General features: G+C 37.5%; 3 protein-coding genes across 7 annotated transcripts; 1 reads left to right on the top strand and 2 right to left on the bottom strand.

Annotated features, from left to right (window-relative positions):
* Window positions 1-4,259: 4,259 nt before the first annotated feature.
* LOC147933302 (uncharacterized) lies at window positions 4,260-5,378 on the bottom strand. The gene has a single exon (XM_087477392.1). The coding sequence runs from the start codon at window positions 5,349-5,351 to the stop codon at window positions 4,260-4,262; it is 1,092 nt and encodes a 363-aa protein (XP_087333518.1). The 5' UTR covers window positions 5,352-5,378.
* An 11,991-nt stretch (window positions 5,379-17,369) lies between these two features.
* LOC104732734 (kinetochore protein NUF2 homolog) lies at window positions 17,370-19,889 on the top strand. 5 transcript variants are annotated; one of them, XM_087477958.1, is made up of 8 exons: window positions 17,373-17,591; window positions 17,780-17,950; window positions 18,372-18,455; window positions 18,525-18,707; window positions 18,902-18,992; window positions 19,076-19,176; window positions 19,373-19,489; window positions 19,696-19,889. In XM_087477958.1, exons 3-7 carry the CDS (start codon window positions 18,417-18,419, stop codon window positions 19,394-19,396), a joined length of 438 nt encoding a protein of 145 aa, XP_087334084.1. In that variant the 5' UTR covers window positions 17,373-17,591; window positions 17,780-17,950; window positions 18,372-18,416; the 3' UTR covers window positions 19,397-19,489; window positions 19,696-19,889. The 5 variants fall into 5 exon arrangements, with proteins under 5 accessions (XP_087334088.1, XP_087334084.1, XP_087334085.1 ...); XM_087477959.1 differs by having other exon boundaries at window positions 17,780-17,965; XM_087477962.1 differs by having other exon boundaries at window positions 17,370-17,591; window positions 17,780-17,965; window positions 18,902-19,176.
* Window positions 19,890-21,078: 1,189 nt separating this feature from the next.
* Window positions 21,079-22,344, bottom strand: LOC104732733 (uncharacterized). Its single transcript, XM_010452315.2, has one exon. The coding sequence runs from the start codon at window positions 22,258-22,260 to the stop codon at window positions 21,346-21,348; it is 915 nt and encodes a 304-aa protein (XP_010450617.1). The 5' UTR covers window positions 22,261-22,344; the 3' UTR covers window positions 21,079-21,345.
* Between the last annotated feature and the right edge of the window lie 661 nt (window positions 22,345-23,005).

Raw genomic sequence — 23,005 nt, 5'->3', positions numbered from 1 at the left:
GAGCGGTGGAGGTTACACCATATTTTTATTGGGCTTAACTTAGGCCCATCATTGTTGGTCCATTTAATGGTCAAACCCTAATATTAATTTTAAAATGTGTTTTTTTAATTTTTTTTTTTTTAACACTAAAACTGCATTTATTGATTGGTGGATGTTAGAACATTACAAACATGAGAACGAATACAAACAGGAATTGATAAATGAAGATAGTTTGCTAATGAAGTAAAACGTTGAGCTTTCGCAAGCGTGTCAGCAGGAACATTTGCTACTCTTGGTGTCCACATGAAAATAACTGATTCAAACCGAGACTTCCATCCTTTGATTTCTTGAATCTAATTGTAGAGGTCAAAGCGTAGCATATTGTTGTTGAGAATGTTGATAGTGTTTGATTATCCCCTTCAAAGATCACTTTCGTGTACCCACTTAGCCAGGTTTGTTTCATTGCAGAACAGAGACTTTGACATTCCGCTTCAAGTGTTGTAATGACAGTCATACCGGTTGCTTGTCCTGCTTCCCTGAACCGTTTGTGATCATCTCGAATTAGCCATCCTGCAGTTGCAGGGCTATTATTATTGGTAAAGCTTCCATCATAATTACACTTAACCCAACCATCAGGGGGAGGACGCCAGGAACGCCTTGGAGGTCAAGGTAACCTTGAATTTAGACCATTAGGATGAAGTCTTGCATGCCTAATATCCAAATTTATCCATTCATTTGTTTCTTTCTTAGCTTCTTGGAGATCTCGATACCAACTACTTTGTCTATACTGAAAGGTGAGTTTGTTGCGGCTGGTCCATAGCTTCCATAAGATCCAAAATGGAAGATGGGAAAGGCGATCATAGATTCCTTGATGTTTATGATATGCAAATATTGCTTTGAGCTTGTTTTCAACTGTAATTGCAGGATCAAGGAGGCAGCCAATTGGGACGTTTGAACCACGCCAAATTTGCTGTGCGTGAAAGCAAGTGAAGAAAAGATGGTATGTCGTCTCAATCCCTGTTATGCATCTTTTACAGTACACATTCGAGGAGATGTGTCTTCGATCAAGTTCAGCTCCTGTCGCTAAGGCGTTTGAGAGCAAGCGCCATAAAAAGTGTTTGAATTTTGGAGGGGTTCGTGTTTTCCATATCTCATTCTTGATTTGGGGATCACCATCTGGCGGTCGTGCATGGAGAATATGATCCGGGTGGTGTGTTGCAAGCCAATATCCCGATTTCACCGTGTATAAACCATTGTCATTGTAATGCCACCCCAAGTAGTTATTGTGCTGCCATCTGCTAGTTTTAATGGAGAGGACCAAGGCTATATCATCTGTGTGGATCCTTTCTCGGACAAGCCTTTCATTCCAGCCGCTTTTGTCCGGGAGTAGGAGATTGTCAACAGTAGGAATATCATCTGATTGGTGGTTTGGGGCTTTTCTGGGTGGTCTTGGAGGATGAGTGATTAACCAGGGGTCTGTCCAAGTACGTAAATTAACTCCATCCCCAACAGTGTATCATAGCCCTTTCCTCAGTAAATCTCTACCAACAAGGATTGAACGCCAACCAAATGATGGTTGTGTGCCACTATTAGCCTCTATAATGTCAGAGTTTGCGAAATACCTTCCTCGCAGAATACGTGCTAGTAAACTGTCTGGATTATGAAAGATTCTCCACGCCTGCTTTGCTAATAAGGCGTCATTAAACATTTCAATATCTCTGAATCCAAGCCCTCCTTCTTTTTTCATATATTTCATACGATCCCATGCCACCCAGTGAGTTGCTGATCCTGTTGGGTGTTCCACCAGTAATGTGCAATAATCTTCTCTATCTCTTCACAAATTCCTTTTGGTAGTTTGAAACAGTTCATAGTAAAAACAGGCATTGCCATTGCTATGGCTTTAAGCAGAATCTCCTTACCACCTTGGGAGAGAAACTTGTTGTTCCAACCCTTTGTTTTGCCTTTAACATTTTCAATGATGTATTGGAAGAGTTCGACTTTCTTTCGTCCAAACTGTTCTGGGAGCCCCAAGTATTTTCCACAGCCACCTTCATTGTGAATTTGTAAAAACCTTCTGAGCTGAGTTCTGGTTGGCTCACTTACCCATTTTCCAAAAGTTAGAGCTGATTTTCTGACATTCACTTGTTGACCTGATGCACGCTTGTATTGAGTGCGTATTTCCTTGATAGCCATACATGAGCTCATATTAGCTTGGCAGAAGAACAAAGAATCGTCCGCGAAAAGGAGGTGAGTGATTGGAGGGCTTGCGTTGCTGATTTTTATTCCTTGAATCTCTCCCAGTCTCTCTGCTCTCTTCATTAAGTGGCTTAAGACTTCAGCGCAGAGTATGAACAAATATGGAGATAGGGGATCTCCTTGTCGTATACCTCTTTCCGGTTCAATGAAACCTTGAGGGTTACCATTGATATTAACAGAGAAGGTTGGAGTTCGTACGCAAGTCATGATCCACTGAACCCACTTAGCATCAAAACCAAACCTGAACATTGTTTCTTGCAGGAAATCCCACTCCAATCTATCGTAGGCTTTAGTAATATCTGTTTTGATCGCCATAAAGGAGTTTGCACAACGACGTTTAACCTTGAGAGCATGAATCAACTCATATGCGATAAGAATATTGTCTGTGATGACTCTACCAGGTATGAAGGCCACTTGTTCTTCAGATATTATCTTGTTAAGATGTTTCTTCAGTCTTGAGACCAGGATTTTTGATATAATCTTGTAACTAACATTACAGAGGGCAATCGGTCTGAATTCACTCATATGTCTGGCTCCTTCTACCTTTGGGATCAAGCAGATGTTGGTGTGATTTAAATCTTTATCAAAAGACCCCTCATTAAAAAAACTTTGGACTTCAAGAGTGATTGCATCTTTGGTCGTGTCCCAATATTGTTGAAAGAAAGCACCAGTGAACCCATCGGGACCAGGGGCTTTAGTTGCACCTATAGAGAAAACTGCACTCTTAATCTCATCTTCTGATACCGGTTTTGTCAAGTCTTGGTTTATCTCCGAAGTTACTCTTGTTTGGAAATCATGGAAAACATGAAAGTGGTTGTTTTGAGGAGACAATTCACTTTTGAAAAGATTGGTGAAATACGTCTGTACAACAGAACCAATATGTGAATCGCCTCGATGCTCCTGACCTTCATCATCAAGAATGGAGAATAACTTATTCCTAGCAGTATGACTCTTAGCCGTGGCAAAGAAGTATTTAGTGTTTCGGTCACCAGATGTCATCCACTCTTTACGACTTTTTATTCGCCAAAACTCCTCTTCGTCATCATAAGCACAACTCAAGTTGTGTCGTAGGTTTCGGATATGATGCGTGGAAGAACCATTGGTATGAGCCTTATCAATCAAATTCTTCAAAACATTGATTTCCTCACGGGTGTTAGACCTGTTGTTTCGTTTCCAGTAAGAGATTGCTTTCCTGCATTCACGCAGACGAGTACTCATGTTTGTAATGTTCCCCGGTGTTGTGCGGTTCCATCCTCGATTTACTGCTTCACTGAACCCGTCTCTGTTTGAAAGTCGACTATTATAATAAAACTGACCTACCCGCGGATTGAAATCATTGGAAATGGTGGTTATGACTGGCCTATGATCAGTTTCTATGAGCTCCAAAAACTCTACATGGGAGGCTGGAAATTGAGCTAGCCATTCATTGTTAGCCATTGTTCTATCTAGGCAACAAGCAACATCATGAGTGTGGCGTTTTCCTGTCCATGAAAAGGGGTCTCCATGATATTTCAGATCATGAAAATCACAGACTTGGATCATGTTCCGAAACTCAGCAAAGGAACTTTCAGGCCGTTGAGGGCCTCCTCTCTTTTCATGGTTACCATTAATCTCATTGAAATCCCCTATAGCCATCCAAGGACCGGTTCTATTTACTGCTATTCTTTCCAATCTTTCCCAAACCAAGTGTCTAAGAGATGGATTTGGATTACCATAAACACAAGATAAGTAGAAACCAAATCCATTGATTTTAACATAAGTGTCTACAAGATTTGAGGATTGGAAAAGAACTGAAACAGAGATACTACTATTCCAAAAGAGAGAAATGCCACCACTTAAGCCTACAGGGGGAACTGTTACAACTCTATCATAACCTAGTTCCACACATACTGATCTAACCGCATCGTCTCCTTGTTTTGTTTCCATTAGGCATATGATGTCTGGAGAATAGTTTTTCTTTATCTCCTTAAGACGTCGAACTGCGAGGTCATTGCCTAGTCCTCTACAGTTCCAAGCTGTTGTCCTCATGGGGGAAGTGGTGGTTCAGGGCCCACCGCGCCTCCTTCACGTCCGTTGGGAGAAGATACTCCTCCGTAGTTGTTGTCCTCTTCGCAGTTCATTACCTTTGAACATTCAGCTCTGTCCGACTGATCTGCCTGGTCATCTCTCTTACGCTTGCCACGAGCCTTCATGTCTGCCAGGGTAAGTGTATCGGGAATGTCCATAGCGTCATTCTGAACCTCAGGGATTGGCAAGACTTCAGGATGGGGGATATCTTCAATCATAGCTTCTTCCTGGTTCTGGTTAGCAGGAATCAGATTTTCCCCATGCTCTGCTCTTGGCTGCTCTTCTTCAACAATTTCTCGGATGATGACACCTCTGTTCTGGTGGTCAGCAAGTGGTGGTAATTCTTCCTCATCATCAGGGTCATCAAACTGCTCCTCACCACCATTCTGAAGAATGCAAGCACCGGTATCATGAGTTAGCATACCACAAACTTCACAAAAGCCACGAAGCCTTTCAAAGCGAAAGCGTAGGAGGATGTTGACACCATCTTGGAATTGTATCTGTCTCTGGAAACGGAGAGGAAGGTGAATATCCCAATGTATCTGGACATGTACAAACTCCACACGAGCAGCAGCTTCAGCGTCGTAATCGACATCCAAGAGGTTACCAATAGAACGACCGATATGGCTGATAACTTCTCTGTTGAGAAACTGAAAAGGGATTCCACGAATCTGCACCCAGAAGGGGATGAAATCGATGAGGGGTGGATTATCATTCGGGTACCATCGTTGTATCACCAGCATTCGATCATTAAAGGCCCAGGGCCCTCGACGGAGTACCAATTCCATTTCTCCTTCAGTGGGGAAGATGAATTGAAACTGGTTTCCACCCACAATACGCCCGTGTATCAGACCAGCCTGACCCCAAATTCGTGGCATTGAAGCAATGATGGAATGGATGTTTTGGCGACGAGGCATGACAAGACGACCCATGAGAATAAAACGATTCTCCGCCGCCGCATTGGCTACAACATCTGCCGGAATTGCAATAGGAGCATCATCAGCCCCCAAGTTGATATCTTGGACCGCTCTTCGCAGATCATCAGCCATTTGGACAAGAACACAGTAAAAGCGATAGGGAAAGATGATAGAAGTTGAAATTGGTATTGGGTTGTGAAGAATTTGAACATCTTTCGATCGGCTTTTATAGAAAAAGTCTCTATGGATAACCGTTCCATGAACATCACAAAGCAGAGGGCACTTCGTGGAGATAACCGCCACGCAATCGCAGAGTGTATACTGCCCCACGACGCCGGCAAAACTGACATTAACCGTCTCAAAAAGAACGTGCTTGAGAAACCAGAACCAGAGTTTAACCGTCGGGAAAATCGCCTTAGCGATCGCCATCTCTCTCTTAAACTTTCTTTTCTAGGAAAATTTTAGTTGTTTGTGTTTTTTTAATCTAAGACAGAAAATTTAGTAATTTCTTAAAATCATATAGTATATAAAAGTAAGATTTTGGTCTCTCCTTATTGGTTGATTCTCATTGAATATTTTCTAATTTTTTTAATTTGATTTTAAATTGTTTAATTGCCTTAAACAATATTTAAGACCTAATTAACACAATACATTTAACTCAGACACTAAAATAAAATTATAACTGAAAATAAAATAAATTATGCATTAATCATATTCAACCATTCAATTTTATTCAAACACAATAAATTATTATTGTAACACCATAATTTTCACATCAATTCTTATCATTTTTTTTACTCAAATCAAATTATATTGCTTTAGGAAATGTCATTACAAAGAGAGGATATTAGCCAATCTGGAACCATTACATCAATTCTTATCATATAAATAAGCATTCTCTCATTCTCTCACTCTCTCATATTGGCATTCTTTTACTTTTTTATTTTCACATTCTCTCATTCTCTTCCACTTCTCTCATTCTCTTTCATAATACCTCAAATCATTGTTCATTTTTTTTTTCAATTTTTTATTTTGTTGTATGGGTTACAAAAAAAAACAAATAAAATATCATTGTAATTTTTTAATGCTAAATTTTAATTTTAGAGACTACATGATATGTATTTTTTATTGTTCTTATTTTTAAAAATTCATCTCCATTATCTATTTGGATTATCATCTTATATGTAATCATTCTTTCCTCCTCTCCCACCAATATCAAATGTTGTTATATTTCATATGTGTTGTAAAAGTTTGATTTTATATTTTAATTTAGAAAGTATTATACATATTTAACATTGTTTTCAATTTTTATTTTATTTTATATTAAAATGAAATATTTCTTGCCTTTCTAATCTATTCATAGTTATTTTTAAAATTTCCATAGTAAAATTTAAATTCAGATATGTTGGATTCAACAAAAAATCAAGTTTATTTGAGAATTAAATGTTCCTATTCCTTTTAAATGATTAATGTATAACATATTATACTTTTGAATCAAATTATGGACCCACCAACACTCACTTTTAAATTAAATGGGTTTTAATTTTAGGAGTTGGAAAAGTATAAAAGTTTGTTTGTAACTCCCATAATAATATCATAGTAGTGTTCTCAATGAATTTAATTTAATATAATAGAACATGTTAAAAATGTATAAGTATGCACTTAATTGCACTTTTGTAACTCTCAAATAGTAAAAAAAAATTGATATTTCATTTCCAAAATTTTACTACTAAAAGGAAATCATTAGAATCTAACTTAGCAATATAGCTTAAATTAAGGTGAATATAAAAGAGACTAGAAATTAAATTAATATTAAGGATTTTTATTGCATTTCATATGATTTTATAAGGTTTCACTCTCTCCTTATTTGTCCATTTAGCATTTAATTTCTAAAAAATAATATTTATTTTTAATTAAATAAAAATATAATAATGTACATTAATCTTTATATACTTTAAATCCATACTTTACTACTAAATTGTAACTGAAATTACATTAATTACAAATTGACTATTTTTTTCATTCACACTATAAAATATAAATTATAATTGTAACTCTTCTAATAAAATTATTTTAGAAATGTAACTTGCATCCCTTGAAATCTTATAAATAAATATTCTCACTACAACTACAAAAATATATGGCATATGGCATATGGCATGTAAGATACAGTATGACTTAATTACACTAAATATATTATCATCAAAAGAAAATTTTATTTCTTTACATTAGTTAAATTCATATTACGTAGTCTTTAAATTTTGATATATACCGAAAAACAAAATAATAATAACATATTATTTTATATTATTTTCCAAATAAAATAACGATTATATAAGAACTCACGCGTAGCGTGAACTAACATCTAGTAATCAGAAAACTAATGTCTCTTCCAAAAATAGTTCGACTGAAGAGATTCATAAATCATAAGAGAAACAAATATTAATGGCACAAGCTTGTGTATCTTTAGAGACGAGATATACAAGTTCCTCTAGTGTCTCTCTACTCTCTAGTCAAATAAATTTAGGCTAATAGTGTTGGTAATTTAAGTGTATCAACGGTTATATTAATAAACCATTGTGACTTTTGGTTTGTGGTTATTAAATGAATGGTTGCAAACATTCGTAAACAACCGTCGGACATATATATAAATACACTCTGTTTTGTTGCATAAAAAAACAGAGGAGAGATCACGAGAAGAGAGAGAGGTCGAGCGAATCTCTTGTGATAACACAAAAACAAACACTAGAAAAATTCTATTTGTTTCTCTTGTACCTTAGCCTAGAACAAAAGAGAAACTTTGATTGTCGTATCCTGCGAGAGATTTTGTGTAACCCAAGGCTTTTAATAAGGGTCAAAATACTCTTTAAGGAAAGTGCTCTTGTGCGCGATTCAGTCATTATCCAAGTTCACCGTACGTTATGATCGAGAGTTACACCGCATATACAACATTCTTAAAGAGTATTTTCTGGTGAACTATGACGAGTGCATCAGTGCGTGAGATGACTTCAAAGTTTGGCAAGTTGGATAAGTTTGGGAGTGGACTTTCGAAGATGGCAGAAGAAGATGCATTTCCTTCTCACCACACTCAATGTGGTGTATGTTCTAAGCATGCCAATGCCTACCGTGACGGAGAATGCTGAGAATGAGTCTGTGGAGGAGACAAGGAAGCAACTTAAGTGGGAGAACGATGACTACATATGCCGTGGCCACATTCTTAACGGTATGTCTGATCCTCTCTTAGATGTCTATCAAAATGTCGAATCCGCAAAGAAACTGTGGGATGCGTTGGAATCAAAGTACATGGCTGAGGATGCTTCTAGTAAGAAGATCCTTGTTAGTAATTTTAATAATTACAAGATGTCTGATTCAAGGCCTGTTATGGAGCAATACAATGAATTGCTTCGCATCCTAGGGCAATTCGCTCAACATAACATGAAGATGGATGAATCCATCTCAGTTTCGAGTATCATCGACAAGTTGCCGCCTTCATGGAAGGATTTTAGGCGCATGTTAAAACACAAGAAGGAAGAGTTGTCTCTAGTACAACTTGGTAGCCATTTGCGCATAGAGGAATCTCTAAGGGTGCAAGAGGGTGGAAAACCCAAAGAGGCTGAACCTTCTTCAATCAATATGATGGAGGAAGGTGGGAGTTCTAAGATGAAGAATAAGGGGAAGAAACGTCCCTTTAATGACAACACTTACGGTGGACCTAACAAAAAGCTTAAGAGCGTTTGTTGGTTCTGTAACATGCCGGGTCACTTTAGACGTGATTGTCGAGCTGCAAAGGATAAGAACAGAATGGGACAAAACCGTTCAGGGCAAGGGTCTAAGGACCAAGGCCAAATCACTCATCAAGGTCAGAATCTTGTAAATGATTCACATTCACATGTGTATTATGTATCAAACATTTCTGAGGCATTTTATATGCAGATGATGGAGTGACGTGGTGGATTGACTGGTGCAACTACACATGTTTGCAATGATCGTGGCTGGTTCAAGACATATGAACTAGTTCAATATGGCTCTGTACTTCATATGGGCAACGAGTCAACCGCTCCTATCCTAGGCCGTGGAAAAGTGGTGTTGGAGTTCAGTTCCGAGAAATCTATTGATCTCAATAATGTACTTCATGTACCTGGAATTAGGAAGAACTTAGTCTCTGGTAGTGTTTTAAATAAGTGTGGTTATAAACAAGTGTATGAGTCGGATAAGTATGTTTTATCTAAAGCTGGTGTCTTTGTTGGATTTGGATATTTTTGTAATGGCATGTTTATGCTTAATATTAATAAAGTTGTGAGTTCTATTTACATGGCATGTTCTAGCAAAAATGATTCTTCTCTATGGCATTTAAGATTAGGTCATGTGCACTATAAAAGAATGATTGATATGTCTAAAGAAGGATTGATTCCTAATTTTGACATAAATTTAGAGAAGTGTAGTACGTGTATGTTGACTAAGATAGTTAGAAAACCTTTTAAGAGTATTGAAAAGAATTCTAAGGTGCAAGAACTTGTACATAGTGATCTATGTGATTTGCATGCTACACCATCTTTAGGGAACAAAAAGTATTTCATCACGTTCATAGATGATCATACTCGGTTCTGTTATGTTTATTTATTACATGCTAAAGATGAAGCCCTGCATAAGTTCAAGGTTTATTAAACCGAGGTTGAATTACAACATAATGACTTGATTAAGAAGTTACGCACCGATAGAGGTGGAGAGTATTATGATCCTGTTTATTTTTAGTCTGTGGGAATTATTCATGAGACTACGGCTCCATATACACCACAACAAAATGGTGTATCTGAGAGGAAAAATAGAGTCCTAAAAGAAATGGTTAATTCCATGTTATCTTACTCAGGATTAAGTAACGGATTTTGGGGTGAAGCCATGTTAACGGCTTGCTATTTATTAAATAGGGTTCCTAACAAAAGGAACAAGATTACCCCATATGAGCTTCGATACAAAAAGAAACCAAACTTGAATTATCTTCGAGTTTGGGGCTGTAGGGCGGTTGTTAGACTACCCCAACCAAAGATTAAAACTTTGGGAGAAAGAGGTATTGATTGCATCTTTATTGGATATGCTGAGCATTCCAAGGCTTATCGGTTCTATGTCATAGAACCTAATGATTCTATATCGGTTAACACCGTGATTGAGTCAAGAGATGCAATATTTGATGAGACACGTTTTTCATCAATACCTAGACCAAAGAATTTTGTTCCTAATTCAAGTGGAACAAAAGAAGGAGGTGACACACTCATTCCTTCTAATGCGTCACCTATGCTCCGCAAGAGCAAGCGAGGAAGAATTGAAAAATCTTTTGGTCCTGATTTTCAGCTTTATTTAGTTGAAGGATCAAGAGATGAGGTTGAATATCAATATTTATATTGTTATCATGTTGATGAGGACCCTAGAACGTTTGATGAGGCTATGCAGTCTATAGAAGTTGCATTTTGGAAAGAAGCGGTAAACGATGAGATAGACTTCATCGTAGAGAATAATACATGGATCCTAACTGATCTCCCACCTGGTTGCAAGCCTTTAGGCTGCAAGTGGATCTCCAAAAAGAAGATGAAAGTCGATGGAACAATTGATAAGTTTAAGGCTAGATTGGTAATCCAAGGCTTTAGACAAAAAAAAGGTATCGATTATTTTGATACCTATGCTCATGTTGCTAGAATATCTTCTATAACATTGTTAATTGCTTTGGCTGCTATTAATGATCTTGTGATCCACCAAATGGATGTTAAAACAGCGTTCTTGAATGGTGTTTTGGAAGAAGAAGTCTATATGAAGCAACCTGAAGGGTTTGTTATGCCCGGAAATGAGCAAAAGGTGTGAAAGTTAATAAAGTCATTATATGGGCTGAAGCAAGCACCTAAACAGTGGCATCAAAGATTTGATGAGGCTATCTTATCAAATGGATTCAAGTTGAATCAAGCAGACAAGCGCTTATATAGAAAATTTGATGATTCCGGTAATGGAGTAATCATTTGCTTATATGTTGATGACATGTTGATCTTTGGTACTGACTTAAGACAAGTAGAACTTGCAAAAGAGTTCTTGTCATCAAATTTTGCCATGAAAGACATGGGGGAGGCGGAAGTGATTCTTGGAATTCAAATCAAGCGTGAGAACAAAGGCCTATGTTTATCTCAGTCTCATTACATTGAAAAGGTGCTTAAGAGGTTCAATTATGAGAAATGTTCTCCTGTGAGCACTCCCATGGATGCAAGTGTGAAGCTTATGCCTAATACAAAAAAAGCAATTTCACAACTCGAATTCTCACAACTGATTGGCTGTTTAATGTATGCCATGACAAGTACTAGATCGGATATAGCTTATGCGGTAGGAAAGTTGAGTAGATATACTAGTAACCCTAATACTCACCATTGGCAAGCTATAAGATGGGTGCTTAAGTACTTGAAAGGAACCATAAATTATGGTTTGTCTTATGTTGGATTTCCTTCGGTCTTAGAAGGATATTCCGATGCAAGTTGGAACTCCAGCTTAGAAAGTAACTCTTCTACAAGTGGTTGGGTGTTCTTGCTTGGAGGAGGTGTGATTTCTTGGGCTTCTAGGAAACAAACTTGTATTACAAGTTCGACTATGGAATCAGAGTTCATAGCGTTAGCAGCTGCCAGCAAAGAGGCAGATTGGCTAAGAAACTTAGTCTATGAGATTCCATTGTGGCCGAGACCGGTATCACCAATTTTTACACATTGTGATAGTAAAGCCACTTTGGCTAGAGCTTATAGCCAAGTGTATAATGGTAAGTCACGACACCTAGGTGTTAGACATAGCATGATACGTGAGCTGATCACTCATGGGGATATTACCATACAGTTTGTTCGGTCTGAGCAAAATCTAGCTGATCACTTGACTAAAGGGTTAGCTAGAGACTTGGTGATCAAGTCGGCTAGAGGGATGGGTTTAAAGTCCATTTGAAATTTTTAATTGTGGGATACCCAATTCCCATCTAATACAACGTTAGAGGCTGAATTCAATGTGGAAAGCTTACAGTTAAAGATTGAAGCACTTGTTGTATATCATCCCAAAGTAAGTGCTTGAACATGCAAGAAAGGATTAGGTTGAAGTTCTCTTCTTAATAGATCTTTTGAAAAATTGCATTTGCAGGTGCAAGATTAAAAGATCTACCTATATGAGCATGAAGTGGAGCCGCATCAAGAAGCTTGGACTTAGCTTCCTATATGCTCATGAATGGATAGGGACACATGGCTTATAACAGTGTCAAGTATAAACACTTAGAATAGTGTGAAAATTCATGTGTGTATTATCTTCAAGTGTCCAAAATGAGTTGAAAGGATTCAATACATAGGACATCCTAATTCTCGGGCATTTGAAATGTGTAATGTCACTAAGATATAAATTCAATCGTTACGATATTTATATTGATGCATGAGTTTGGTTTATGTGTTACTAATGTCGTGAATCAAATTTTACACTTAAATGGGGGAGGAATGTTGGTAATTTAAGTGTATCAACGGTTATATTAATAAACCATTGTGACTTTTGGTTTGTGGTTATTAAATGAATGGTTGCAAACATTCGTAAACAACCGTCGGACATATATATAAATACACTCTGTTTTGTTGCATAAAAAAACAGAGGAGAGATCACGAGAAGAGAGAGAGGTCGAGCGAATCTCTTGTGATAACACAAAAACAAACACTAGAAAAATTCTATTTGTTTCTCTTGTATCTTAGCCTAGAACAAGAGAGAAACTTTGATTGTCGTATCCTGCGATAGATTTTGTGTAACCCAAGGCTTTTGATAAGGGTCAAAATACTCTTTAAGGAAAGTGCTCTTGTGCGTGATTCAGTCATTATCCAAGTTCACCGTACGTTACGATCGAGAGTTACAACGCATATACTCTTTAAGAAACAAGAGTATGCACCTGACAAAAAGTATCAGATCTACGTTGATGGGTCTTAAAGTTGTAGATTGGAACTTGATAAGGTAGCCCGCTCTTAAGAGTCTCAGCACAATGCAAAAGCTGCTCAGTGTCAAAGGCATCTGCAAAAGAAACAAAAACACAAGGTGATAGATTAACCAAATGCTGCTATGATTTTCTTCGAGAGCTGGGAGCCCTGATCGTTCAAGCTATTAAGGGAACCGACACCCCTGCACCAAATCAACAACAACCACAACTTCAACTTGCTCCCGCTGCTGAAAATCCAAATCAACAATTACAGGTGGCCCATGAAAACTGTATTGTTGAAGCTGACAATTGGCGTCCTCTGCTGTTGGGAAACAGGATTCAAAATTGAATTACCTGAATTTCACTAAGGCATTCGTGGTGACTCTCTCCTCTGATTGGATAGTGACTGTCAAAGAAATCTGGGATTTCAAGAAAGTGCCTGATTATCGTCGAGTACCGTTGGTTGCTACCCGTTTTCGTAGTCATGCAACCTCTTGGTGGCAACAACTCAAAACAACCAGGTCTCGTATTGGGAAAGCTCTGATTAATTTCTTGGAAAAATTGAAACAGAAACTGAAGACAACCTTCCTTACGCACAACTATGAACGTACCATCTTCACTCGTTTGCAGAATCTGAAACAAGGCTCCAGATTAGTTGATGATTACTCTAAAGAAATTCATCTCCTTTTAACACGCACAAAGATCTATGATAGTGATATTCAGCTGGTGTCTCGCTTCATTGGGGGTATTCGTCAGCAGCTGCAGAACGCATTGTCGCAATTTGATCCGGCTACAGTCTCCGAAGCCCATCGGTGAGCCACTTCTTTCGAACAGAAATTGAAGGCAACCACTTGGAACAGTCACGTCTCAATATTTTTTTGGACCCTAGGTGAACCAAAAATTTTGGACCCTTTTCACACTAAATTTTTTTTTTTTTTTTTTGGTCCCCTTGGTTAGAAGGAAATTTTCTGAATTTTGGGTTGGTCCCTTGGCCTTTGCTCCTCTCGTGACCCCCATGAGCTGGGCCTGACTTTGAATAGCTCTTCTCGACCTCGGTCTACAGAACAGAGTTCCTCTCCAAGTGCATCGTAGCCTCAAGATGGAGTAGAACATATCCCTGACAAGATAACCAAGCCAAACGAGAAACAAGCTTTGCGACGGTCACTCCATAATGCTCTCCGTTGTTATACCTGTGTTTAACCCGGCGATCTTCAAACTGCATGTCCCAATCAGCCTAAGCGAGGTCTTCTTGCTGATACAGAAGCCCTTGACGACAATGACGACGATATCAACTTTCATGATGATGAAGTTCATTTCACTTCTGCTGACAAAGGCAAATATTGGTTGCTCATCACATGTGTCTCACACCTCAGCAGCGGGAATCATACTGGTTTTGCACCAATATATTCCCCTCGACGTGTACCAAACCATGGTTGGATTTGTACCTTCCTCATCGACTCGAGTTGTTGTCAGAACTTGGTCTCCGAATCTGCTGTCCGCAAGTTGGATTTACCAGTAGAAGCTCATCTGACCCCGTATACCTTGTCGTGGATGCAAGATGGTGGTGCTACTCATGTTACTCATAGGTCGTTTGTTCCATTCTCTATTGGTCCTTTTTATAAGGATCGTTGCTACTTCGACATCGCAAAAATGGATGTTAGTCACCTCATTCTTGGACGTCTGTGGGAGTATTATCGTAAAATTATCCATGATGGTGTCAAGAATAGCTATGAGTTCATTTGGGAAACGCACAATATTGTTTTGCTTCCATCTCGCAAGCCGTCCCTAGTTCCAGCACTATCTACTACGCCCAAGGAGCTACCACCGGCAGACCCGCCAGTCCCTGTTCGAGACGCACCATTGCTTTGTTCTCATGCTTTGTTTGAGATCGAGCTTCGGCGGGAAAGTTTGGCGTTTGCACTACTGTTGTCCCCATCTGCCAATTCATCCCCTCCTCCGGCCATTTCGTCTGTCTTGACTACGGTTCTCACAGAGTTTACAGATGTCTTCCCAGTAGGGTTACCTACCGGATTGCCTCCTCTTCAGAGATTCAACATTGTATTGATCTTGTTCCTGGTGCTACTCTTCTAAACCGCCCACATTATTGCATGAGTCCTACCGAGCACAAAGAACTTCGACGACAAGTGGAAGATCTTCTCCGCAAAGGACATATTCGGGAGAGTTTGAGTCTGTGTGATGTACCAGAGTTGTTGATTCCTAAGAAGGATGGTACTTGGCGGATGTGCGTTGATAGTCGTGCCATCAATAAGATTACTGTTTGGTAGCATTTTTCGATTCCACGGTTGGTCGACCTCTTGGATCAGATTGGCGAAGCTTCTATTTTTACGAAGATCGAGCTAAAAAGTGGCTACCATCACTTTTGCTCCGCATCACTACGTCCAATACCTATTTACGAGTTGCCTAGGGAATGTAAATGAGAATTGAGAAGTAATCCATTAGGGAGACATCATATGTTGATACGGCCATCCTTCCCACATATGGGGTTCAGGTCAACGAAGATTTTTCCAGGATGAGGAGGATTACCATGGAAATGAGCAACCAGGTCAAAGCACTAGCATTTGACTGTCCAATCATCCCTTCAGAACCAATAACATTCATTGGACCCCCAAGAGAAGGGTGATTAGGTTCTCTATGTTGCATATAAGCTTGTCGCATCAATTGAAGTTGCTGAATTTGCATTTGCTGCTCCTTCGCTTAACTTTGTTGTGCCTAAAATTCCAAATCCACTGGTCAATTATTAAAGTGGAAACTAGAGGGTAAAAAAAAAAAAAAAAAAAGAGCATATCTTCCGAGATGGTTAGTAGGAAGGCACCTAAATATAAGCTGCAGCAGGCTCTGAATGTTTCTCATTTGTCCTTGCAATGAAGATATCCCACAACACAAACCACCACTCAAAGAGAAACCCTCCGGGTGCATCAATTGCTACATTAAAAAAAACAATCCAAAGAGTTAGGTAATAACTTAGTCTGGATTGACAGCACATGAAAACAATTACATAACAAAACTCAAAATCAAATAAGGATTAAAGTGGAACAAGAAAGTAGTATTATTATACCAACTGGATCAGGTGAAATCTTCCCTTCAGTCATAAATGACTTTGCGGTATTATGAAGTTTCTTCTTCACCAAATAATCATATATATAAACGTCAAGCCTACAAAACCCAAAAAACAGGAAAGTAAGAAGAAAAAAAACAACCCTAGATCAGATCAGTACAACCTATATATATATATATATGAATGATTAGTGAGTAAAGTAATTCTAGAAATCCTAAAAAAACAAAGAACACGAAGAGGATCAGAGGAGGAAGAACCTTAACCAAATCAATCACGAAGGAGACCAAGCCCAGCCGATTGTTGTAAATTCGTTCTCGAATCAAACCAAAAATAAAATCCTAGATTATTCAATACAACATACATAAGAGCGATTACAAAATAAACTTATCAATCCTAGAAACGAATTCACGGTACAGAGAAATTGAAATACATACTACTAACCTTAATTTGAAACCAATCATCACGAAGGAGACGAAGCCCAACCGATTATAATAGTTTCATGCCTAAATCAAACCAAAAACAAGAACCCTAGAAAGATCAACACAAAATATATACGCGATTACCAAAAAAAAACTTATCAATCTTAAAATCGATTACGCGATTCAGAGAAATTGAATACATACTACTAACCTTAAGATTAATTTGAAACCAATCTCCACGAATCGTGAAGACTTTTTCTTCTGCTTTGAGAATTTAAAAAAAAAAAAAAAAAAAAAAAAAAAAAAAAAAAGAGAAAAATTTGGAGAGAGATTGAACATGTTGAAAAAATTTATTCAATCAATTTTTACCATTTGCATTGAAAAGGTAGAGAGGTTGGAAAAAATTATTCAGCCCATTTAACTTAAAAAGTTAGAAAAATAAATCGGTCCTATAATAAAAAAAAATATTCAACTTGTTCGGCCACTATTTTGGAGATAAATGAATTGAATATTATTCAACCCAATTTTGTTCAACCCATTTTTTTAATTTTAAATAACAGCCATAATAAAGGCTGAGAGGGGGAGAACAAAATCGCACGGTCCTAAACGATGCAATTTAAACAGACCGCAAACGCGTTTTAGAGGCGGAGAAAATTAGCGTTTCTTTTCTTTCGGTTAAATATAGGCCCATTAATTTAAAAAGCTCCGTGTGTTGTTTTTTTTCTCACGCTCCCCTGCGACCTTTTGCTTTCTCTCTTCTTCTTCCTTGTGGTCTTAGGCGGGAAAATCACAAGGTCTCTCTCTCTCTCTTCTTCTCTTTTCTTTCAATTCGTTTTCGAATTGTGTCTTCTGTTGTCATCGAATCCCACACACAACACAGCCGAGTTCGTCTCCGAATTTCTTATCGATCTCAACGCTCTCAACGAGTATGTATTCCTCCAAAACCCTAGTTCCTCTCTCTTAACTCCTTCACTCAATTTTACCATCGATTTTTGAAATACTTCGTCTGATTCAAACGAATTGTGTCCTAAATTATTCATCTTTATGAAAACCCTAATTTTTAATTTGGAAATTTCTGATGAATTGTGTCTTTGAATTTGCAAATCCATTGTAGAGAAGAGAAAGGGCAAGCTGATTTTGAGGATTTGGAGTAATTTGAGAATCGAAATCATCATGTCACCTCTATGCAAGATATGAATCTTTTATTGCAAAGTATGCTAGAAGACAAGACAAGACATGGTGTATTACAAGGATCTGTTATGCCTCAGAAGCAGGCCGAACAGAGGTATGGTCTACACAAGTATGTCCTTCTTCTTTACCGCTGAAAAGTAAAGTTAGCTGAGTTCTCTCTAGTTTCTATATGGGTGTAGCAAGGCATAGGATATAAAGAAACCTTATTTAATCAGGTTTCAACTTTCGAGAAGAAATAGTAAAAATATGAGTTCATATTGATGGAAGCAATAGTAAAAATATTTGCTTTTAGGAGTTTGCAATGTGCACAAAGTTTAGTAAGGAACAGAAAATAAAGAAAAAAGTGGTTATAGCATTCAAGATGAGGATACATATTACTCTTTTCCTTGCCAGATTTTACAATTTCTCTATAATTTAGCGCATTCATGATTATTTTACATTTTCTTTCCTGTACTAGAGATTCAAAATTGATGCTCTCATGATTATTTTGCATCTTCTTTATGTATGTACCCCAGAGATTCATCTGGTAAGACCAAAGGCTTAGGAGATGACTCTCCTTGATGAGCAGCGGAAGCAGTGCGAGGCAAAAGTTTTCCCAAGTAATGCAAGATAAATATCTATCACATAGGTAGCCATTATCTTTTTTTCTAATGGCGTTATCCATGCAGTTGAATGCGGAGATTGGAGAATTTGATGAAGCCGTTGAAAGGGATTTATTAACGTTTGTCCAAGAGCTAGAAGCGAACATTGAAGAACTCAATCAGAAAATATTAGGACTGAAGAATCAGCAGATGACACTGCGAGCTACCTTTCAAAAAATGAGAGAGAAGAGTACACAGATGGATAACGAGGTAAGAAACAGCAGGATCTTGAGTTGAGTGCTCCTTCCTTAAACTTATTAATAGGGTTCTGTGATTTAGTTCATTTTGAAGTTACCTTGATCAAGTTGGTGAAGAAACAAATCCCATTTGTCAATCAGACGATTTGCATATGCTTCAATCTGAGAGGTGTTTTCTGCTCCTGACATGTGTATTTCTCTGTACAGATTTCCAAAGCAGAGCTTCATCTTTTGCAAACTGTCCAAGAAAATGCACACCTCCGCTCACAAATTGTTCAATCTCCAAGACAAATTGCAGGTATATTTTTGTTCCTACTAGCACTAGTCGTAAGATAAAATTTTGTGTATACACTGGCGTGATGTGGAGTCAGGGAACCTTAGAAGAGAAGAAGCTAGTAGTACCTTGGGAAACAACGAAAGCTGGGCAATCAGCAATGGTAACTTTCCAGGAAAAGGCTGCCATTCTTGAGGTCTATGAAATGGTATCTAATGAAATTCTAGATTATTACTAAGTCCTATTGATTAACACGTAGCTAAATGCATTTAGGACATCTTTTGCAACTTGATGGATAACTGATGGAAATTACCAAGTCCTAGTTCACTGCGGATATTGTTCGATTTAATGTGTCCAGTTTTGGATTTGTCTTTCAATTTTATGTGTGTTTAATGATGTTACAGGTAAACCAATGCGAAAGCTGTTGAGAAAGAATACAAAGCTCTTAAGCAGGTGAGACAGTCAGGAGAAGAAGCTAGAGTGAGCAGTTAGCCGCTAAATATGAAGTGATCGTGAAGCAGGTTTCTTTCGTTTCCATTGTTATATATTGAAGATTATGAAAATAGGCGGTTAAAATATTTCGATTCCCTGATCTGAACATTGGAGTAACAGTTAATATATTCAACAATGAATACAAAATAGGCGAAAAATAAGAGGTTCCCAAAGTTAGACCCGCACACTTGGCTTCTTACAGATTCTATACTGAGCCCTTTTTTTATGTTTGCAGATTCATGAATAGCATGGTGTCGTTTGATGTGTTTCTACCAAGCCTTTAAAGGTCAAGGCAAGTTAGGATTGAGCTAAGTATATGATAGAGAGAGAGAAAGAGAGATGATTTTAACAACCACATTTGCTCACTTTTAATATTACTGTATTTGCTACAAAAAAAACATTTATCAATGTTAGTATAACTTTGTATCAGTTTATGTTTTACTAGTTTATCGAAATCGTGACCTCAAAACACACAAAAAATACTAATCACACCACTAGACTATCGAACTTCCCTGAAACGAATACAAATTGTTTTTACAAAACATTAAAAATGTGGATAAATTTTATTTGCGGTGCCAGTGCTTTTCAATCTTCTTCAATCGCGATCACTTTGTTCTGCATCCTCGGTGTTATGCACACCAAATTATGTTCAGCATGTGAAATTTGACTCTCTTTTGATTTTCGATTTTTTTGCATATAATAAGCACGAGTGAATTAAAACATACATATACATAAAAACACAAAATAATATACTACTTAATAGAGTATTACATTTACATCCAGTGAAATGTAGGCTATATGCATGTGTGAGCTGTAAGGTTAAGTCCATAAATCATGGGTTTTGTCGTTAAAAGAAGAGAAAGAAAGAACCTTATTTATAGACAAGGACCAACCAAGACAGCCCTTTCTATGAGCTCTCCTCCAACAAAAAATGCCATCTGTTCACTTATGATTTCTTCACTCTTCTATTTCTTTATATATATATATATATATATATATATGTTGTACTACTGTACGTACGCACGTAATTAAACAATAAACAGGAAAAAACAAATTGAAATGTGGACCTTTCACTTAAAATATTGATTCAGAACTAAAAGTATACTAAAAACTATTGGATGAAAAATATATATTGATGTGTAAGGTAACCAAATAAATTCGAGCTTATAACAGCGGTATTGCTTACTAACGTGGGTTTGTAACGACCGCTTAACGTCTAGCACGTTTTGGAAACTAACCTCGATGTATGCACTACTTTCTTTTTTATATTTTTTACAGCATATACAGTATAGAGAAAATGTATAAAAGGATCCATGATATATCAACATTTTCTTTATCTTTGGAAGTTTGGAACATCTGTTAAGTGTTAGAACGTGATTTCAGTATATACTATAGTGTTAAGTAATAACTTTGAAAATAAAACTGTCATTAGTATCTACTAAAACCATATATAATTTTCGTACAACTTATGTGGTATTTTAGAATATTTCTCATACATAATTGTAAATCACACCTCATTTTATTTTCGCCTAAACATTTTTTACTATTTACGCTACAGTTATATGAAAAGACATCTACAACAAAGTAACTACATCCTATATATTTGGAACACGTAATAAGAAAAAAACCATTGTAATATCATATATATCTTCTCATTCCAAAAGAGATATGTACTGATCAGACAAAGAGTACTAAAGCCGGAGTCGAAGACAACTCTAATGCAAACTAATCACAACTCTAAGTTAGCTCTAACTACTACGTATACACACGTTTAATTATGTTGATACATATGTATATATAGATCTATATATATGTTGGTTTCAAAATGTAATGTCGCTTACCAACGTCAATACTATTTCGATTTCTTTCGTCTTTCCTGTTTCAGTCAAATGCCAAGCCTTAGAGCTGATTCAACATCCAATCTCCAAGCAAACCCACCTGATCTTATCCTCCATACATCACACGGTACCGTCATCTTCCTCCACGTGGACGGCTCATACTTAACCCTAACCCTGCACGTCACCGCACCGTATAACTCCACCATGCATGCTATCTCCTCCATAAGGTCCATGGCCACCACCAGCAACACCCTGATCACATCCACGTCCCGAGCTCCCATCATCCCCCGGTACGCCTGGTTTACCCAACAGACCCGGTTTGACCCATCCGAGACTAACCACGGATACGTGTCAACCTCCAACATCTTCATCACTCTCTCCTCTCCCTGATCCATACGGCCTAACTGCTCAAGGATGTGATACCCTCCCAAGTCAGTACACGTGTCACTCACACACTCCACCGTCAACCACGACTCCACCATCTTCCGATCTGAAGATGACGACAGCCCTATGATAGAACCATACAAGTTCTTCTTTGGATCCATATCACTGATCAGATCCGAACAATACTCACTAGCTTGATCTCCATTGTTTCCTAGATCTCTATCCTTCTCCGGCAGCAACTGAAGCGTGACGATATCGCTTCTATCATCACCATCTCTCTCTTTATGTAGATCGGTCTTTTTGTTCCCACCATCGCGACCATTCTTTTTACCAAGTATCCTAGAGTTATTATTATTACCACCACTACTTTTTCTATCCCGAACCCTAACATACTTCCGTTTCGGTCTTCTGTTTCTTCCAAGGAAACTGCTACTCTTTGAATCGTCGGAAGATTCACCAACAACTGGTTTTGGTGCGATCGGACGGAACCGTTGCATTATCTTGCTTATAACGGTCTTGTCCTGATCCGTAGCACCATCGCAAAAAGAAGCTTGCCGCTGCGTTCCGTTATCATTCATGACTTGAGTCTGCCTCGATCTCACTATCTCTCCGGTTGAGTTAAAATTTTGAGATGTTCTTTTATGGTGTTTGATATAAGGAAGTTGCCCAATATTGTTTAAAAGATAAGGAAAATAAAAAAAATAGTTGAGAGAGTATATGAGAGATAGAAGAGGAAAGTTACATAAACACGTGGCTAGGGCAAGCGTTTAGCACATTTAGAATATATGATTTGATGATTGGTTCCATATTTATGCAATGGGTCCCCAATTCATAGATGCATTTCAACATATTTATGTTGACAGCAAAAACTTCATACAGTACATATATGTTTTTGTTGTCGTAATATGTATACGAATTGTTGAAACAAAGTCTTCATAAGTATCATTAATGTCCTAATATCAAAGTATTAGATTTACTGTGAACAGAATTATTATATCTCATGTACTTTATAAAAAAAAAACATCGTCATATACGTACACTCTCAGTATATCAAATGCTAAGCAATTCATAAATTTAACGTTAACAATGAACAATGTTTTACTATAAAACGGCATTTAACTGATTACGTGTTTATATATATATATATATATATATATATATATAATATGGGTTCAAAGATATCTATCATGTGGGCTGATTTGTGAGAGAGAGTTTCCTACAATTTAGGTGTGATTGCTTATTTTTGTCTATAAGTTAGTTCCCGTTTAAAAATGGATATATAGTCTGCAATCTACATGTAAATGTCCTTAGAAGTTGTTTATT

This window comes from Camelina sativa, chromosome 12, assembly GCF_030686135.1.
Source record: "Camelina sativa cultivar CO46 ecotype springtype chromosome 12, ASM3068613v1".
Lineage (NCBI taxonomy): Eukaryota > Viridiplantae > Streptophyta > Magnoliopsida > Brassicales > Brassicaceae > Camelina > Camelina sativa.
Note: the sequence above shows the minus strand (reverse complement) of the source record. Positions and strands in the feature narration are given on the sequence as shown.

Bases quoted from the DNA above. Each gene is read 5' to 3' on its own strand.
- LOC147933302 (XM_087477392.1), bottom strand. From the start codon at position 5,351: ATGGCTGATGATCTGCGAAGAGCGGTCCAAGATATCAACTTGGGGGCT.
- LOC104732734 (XM_087477958.1), top strand. From the start codon at position 18,417: ATGAGCAGCGGAAGCAGTGCGAGGCAAAAGTTTTCCCAA. The intron at 18,456-18,524 runs GTAATGCAAGAT...TTATCCATGCAG, and splicing joins CGAGGCAAAAGTTTTCCCAA to TTGAATGCGGAGATTGGAGA. The intron at 19,177-19,372 runs GTATCTAATGAA...ATGATGTTACAG, and splicing joins TTCTTGAGGTCTATGAAATG to GTAAACCAATGCGAAAGCTG.
- LOC104732733 (XM_010452315.2), bottom strand. From the start codon at position 22,260: ATGAATGATAACGGAACGCAGCGGCAAGCTTCTTTTTGCGATGGTGCT.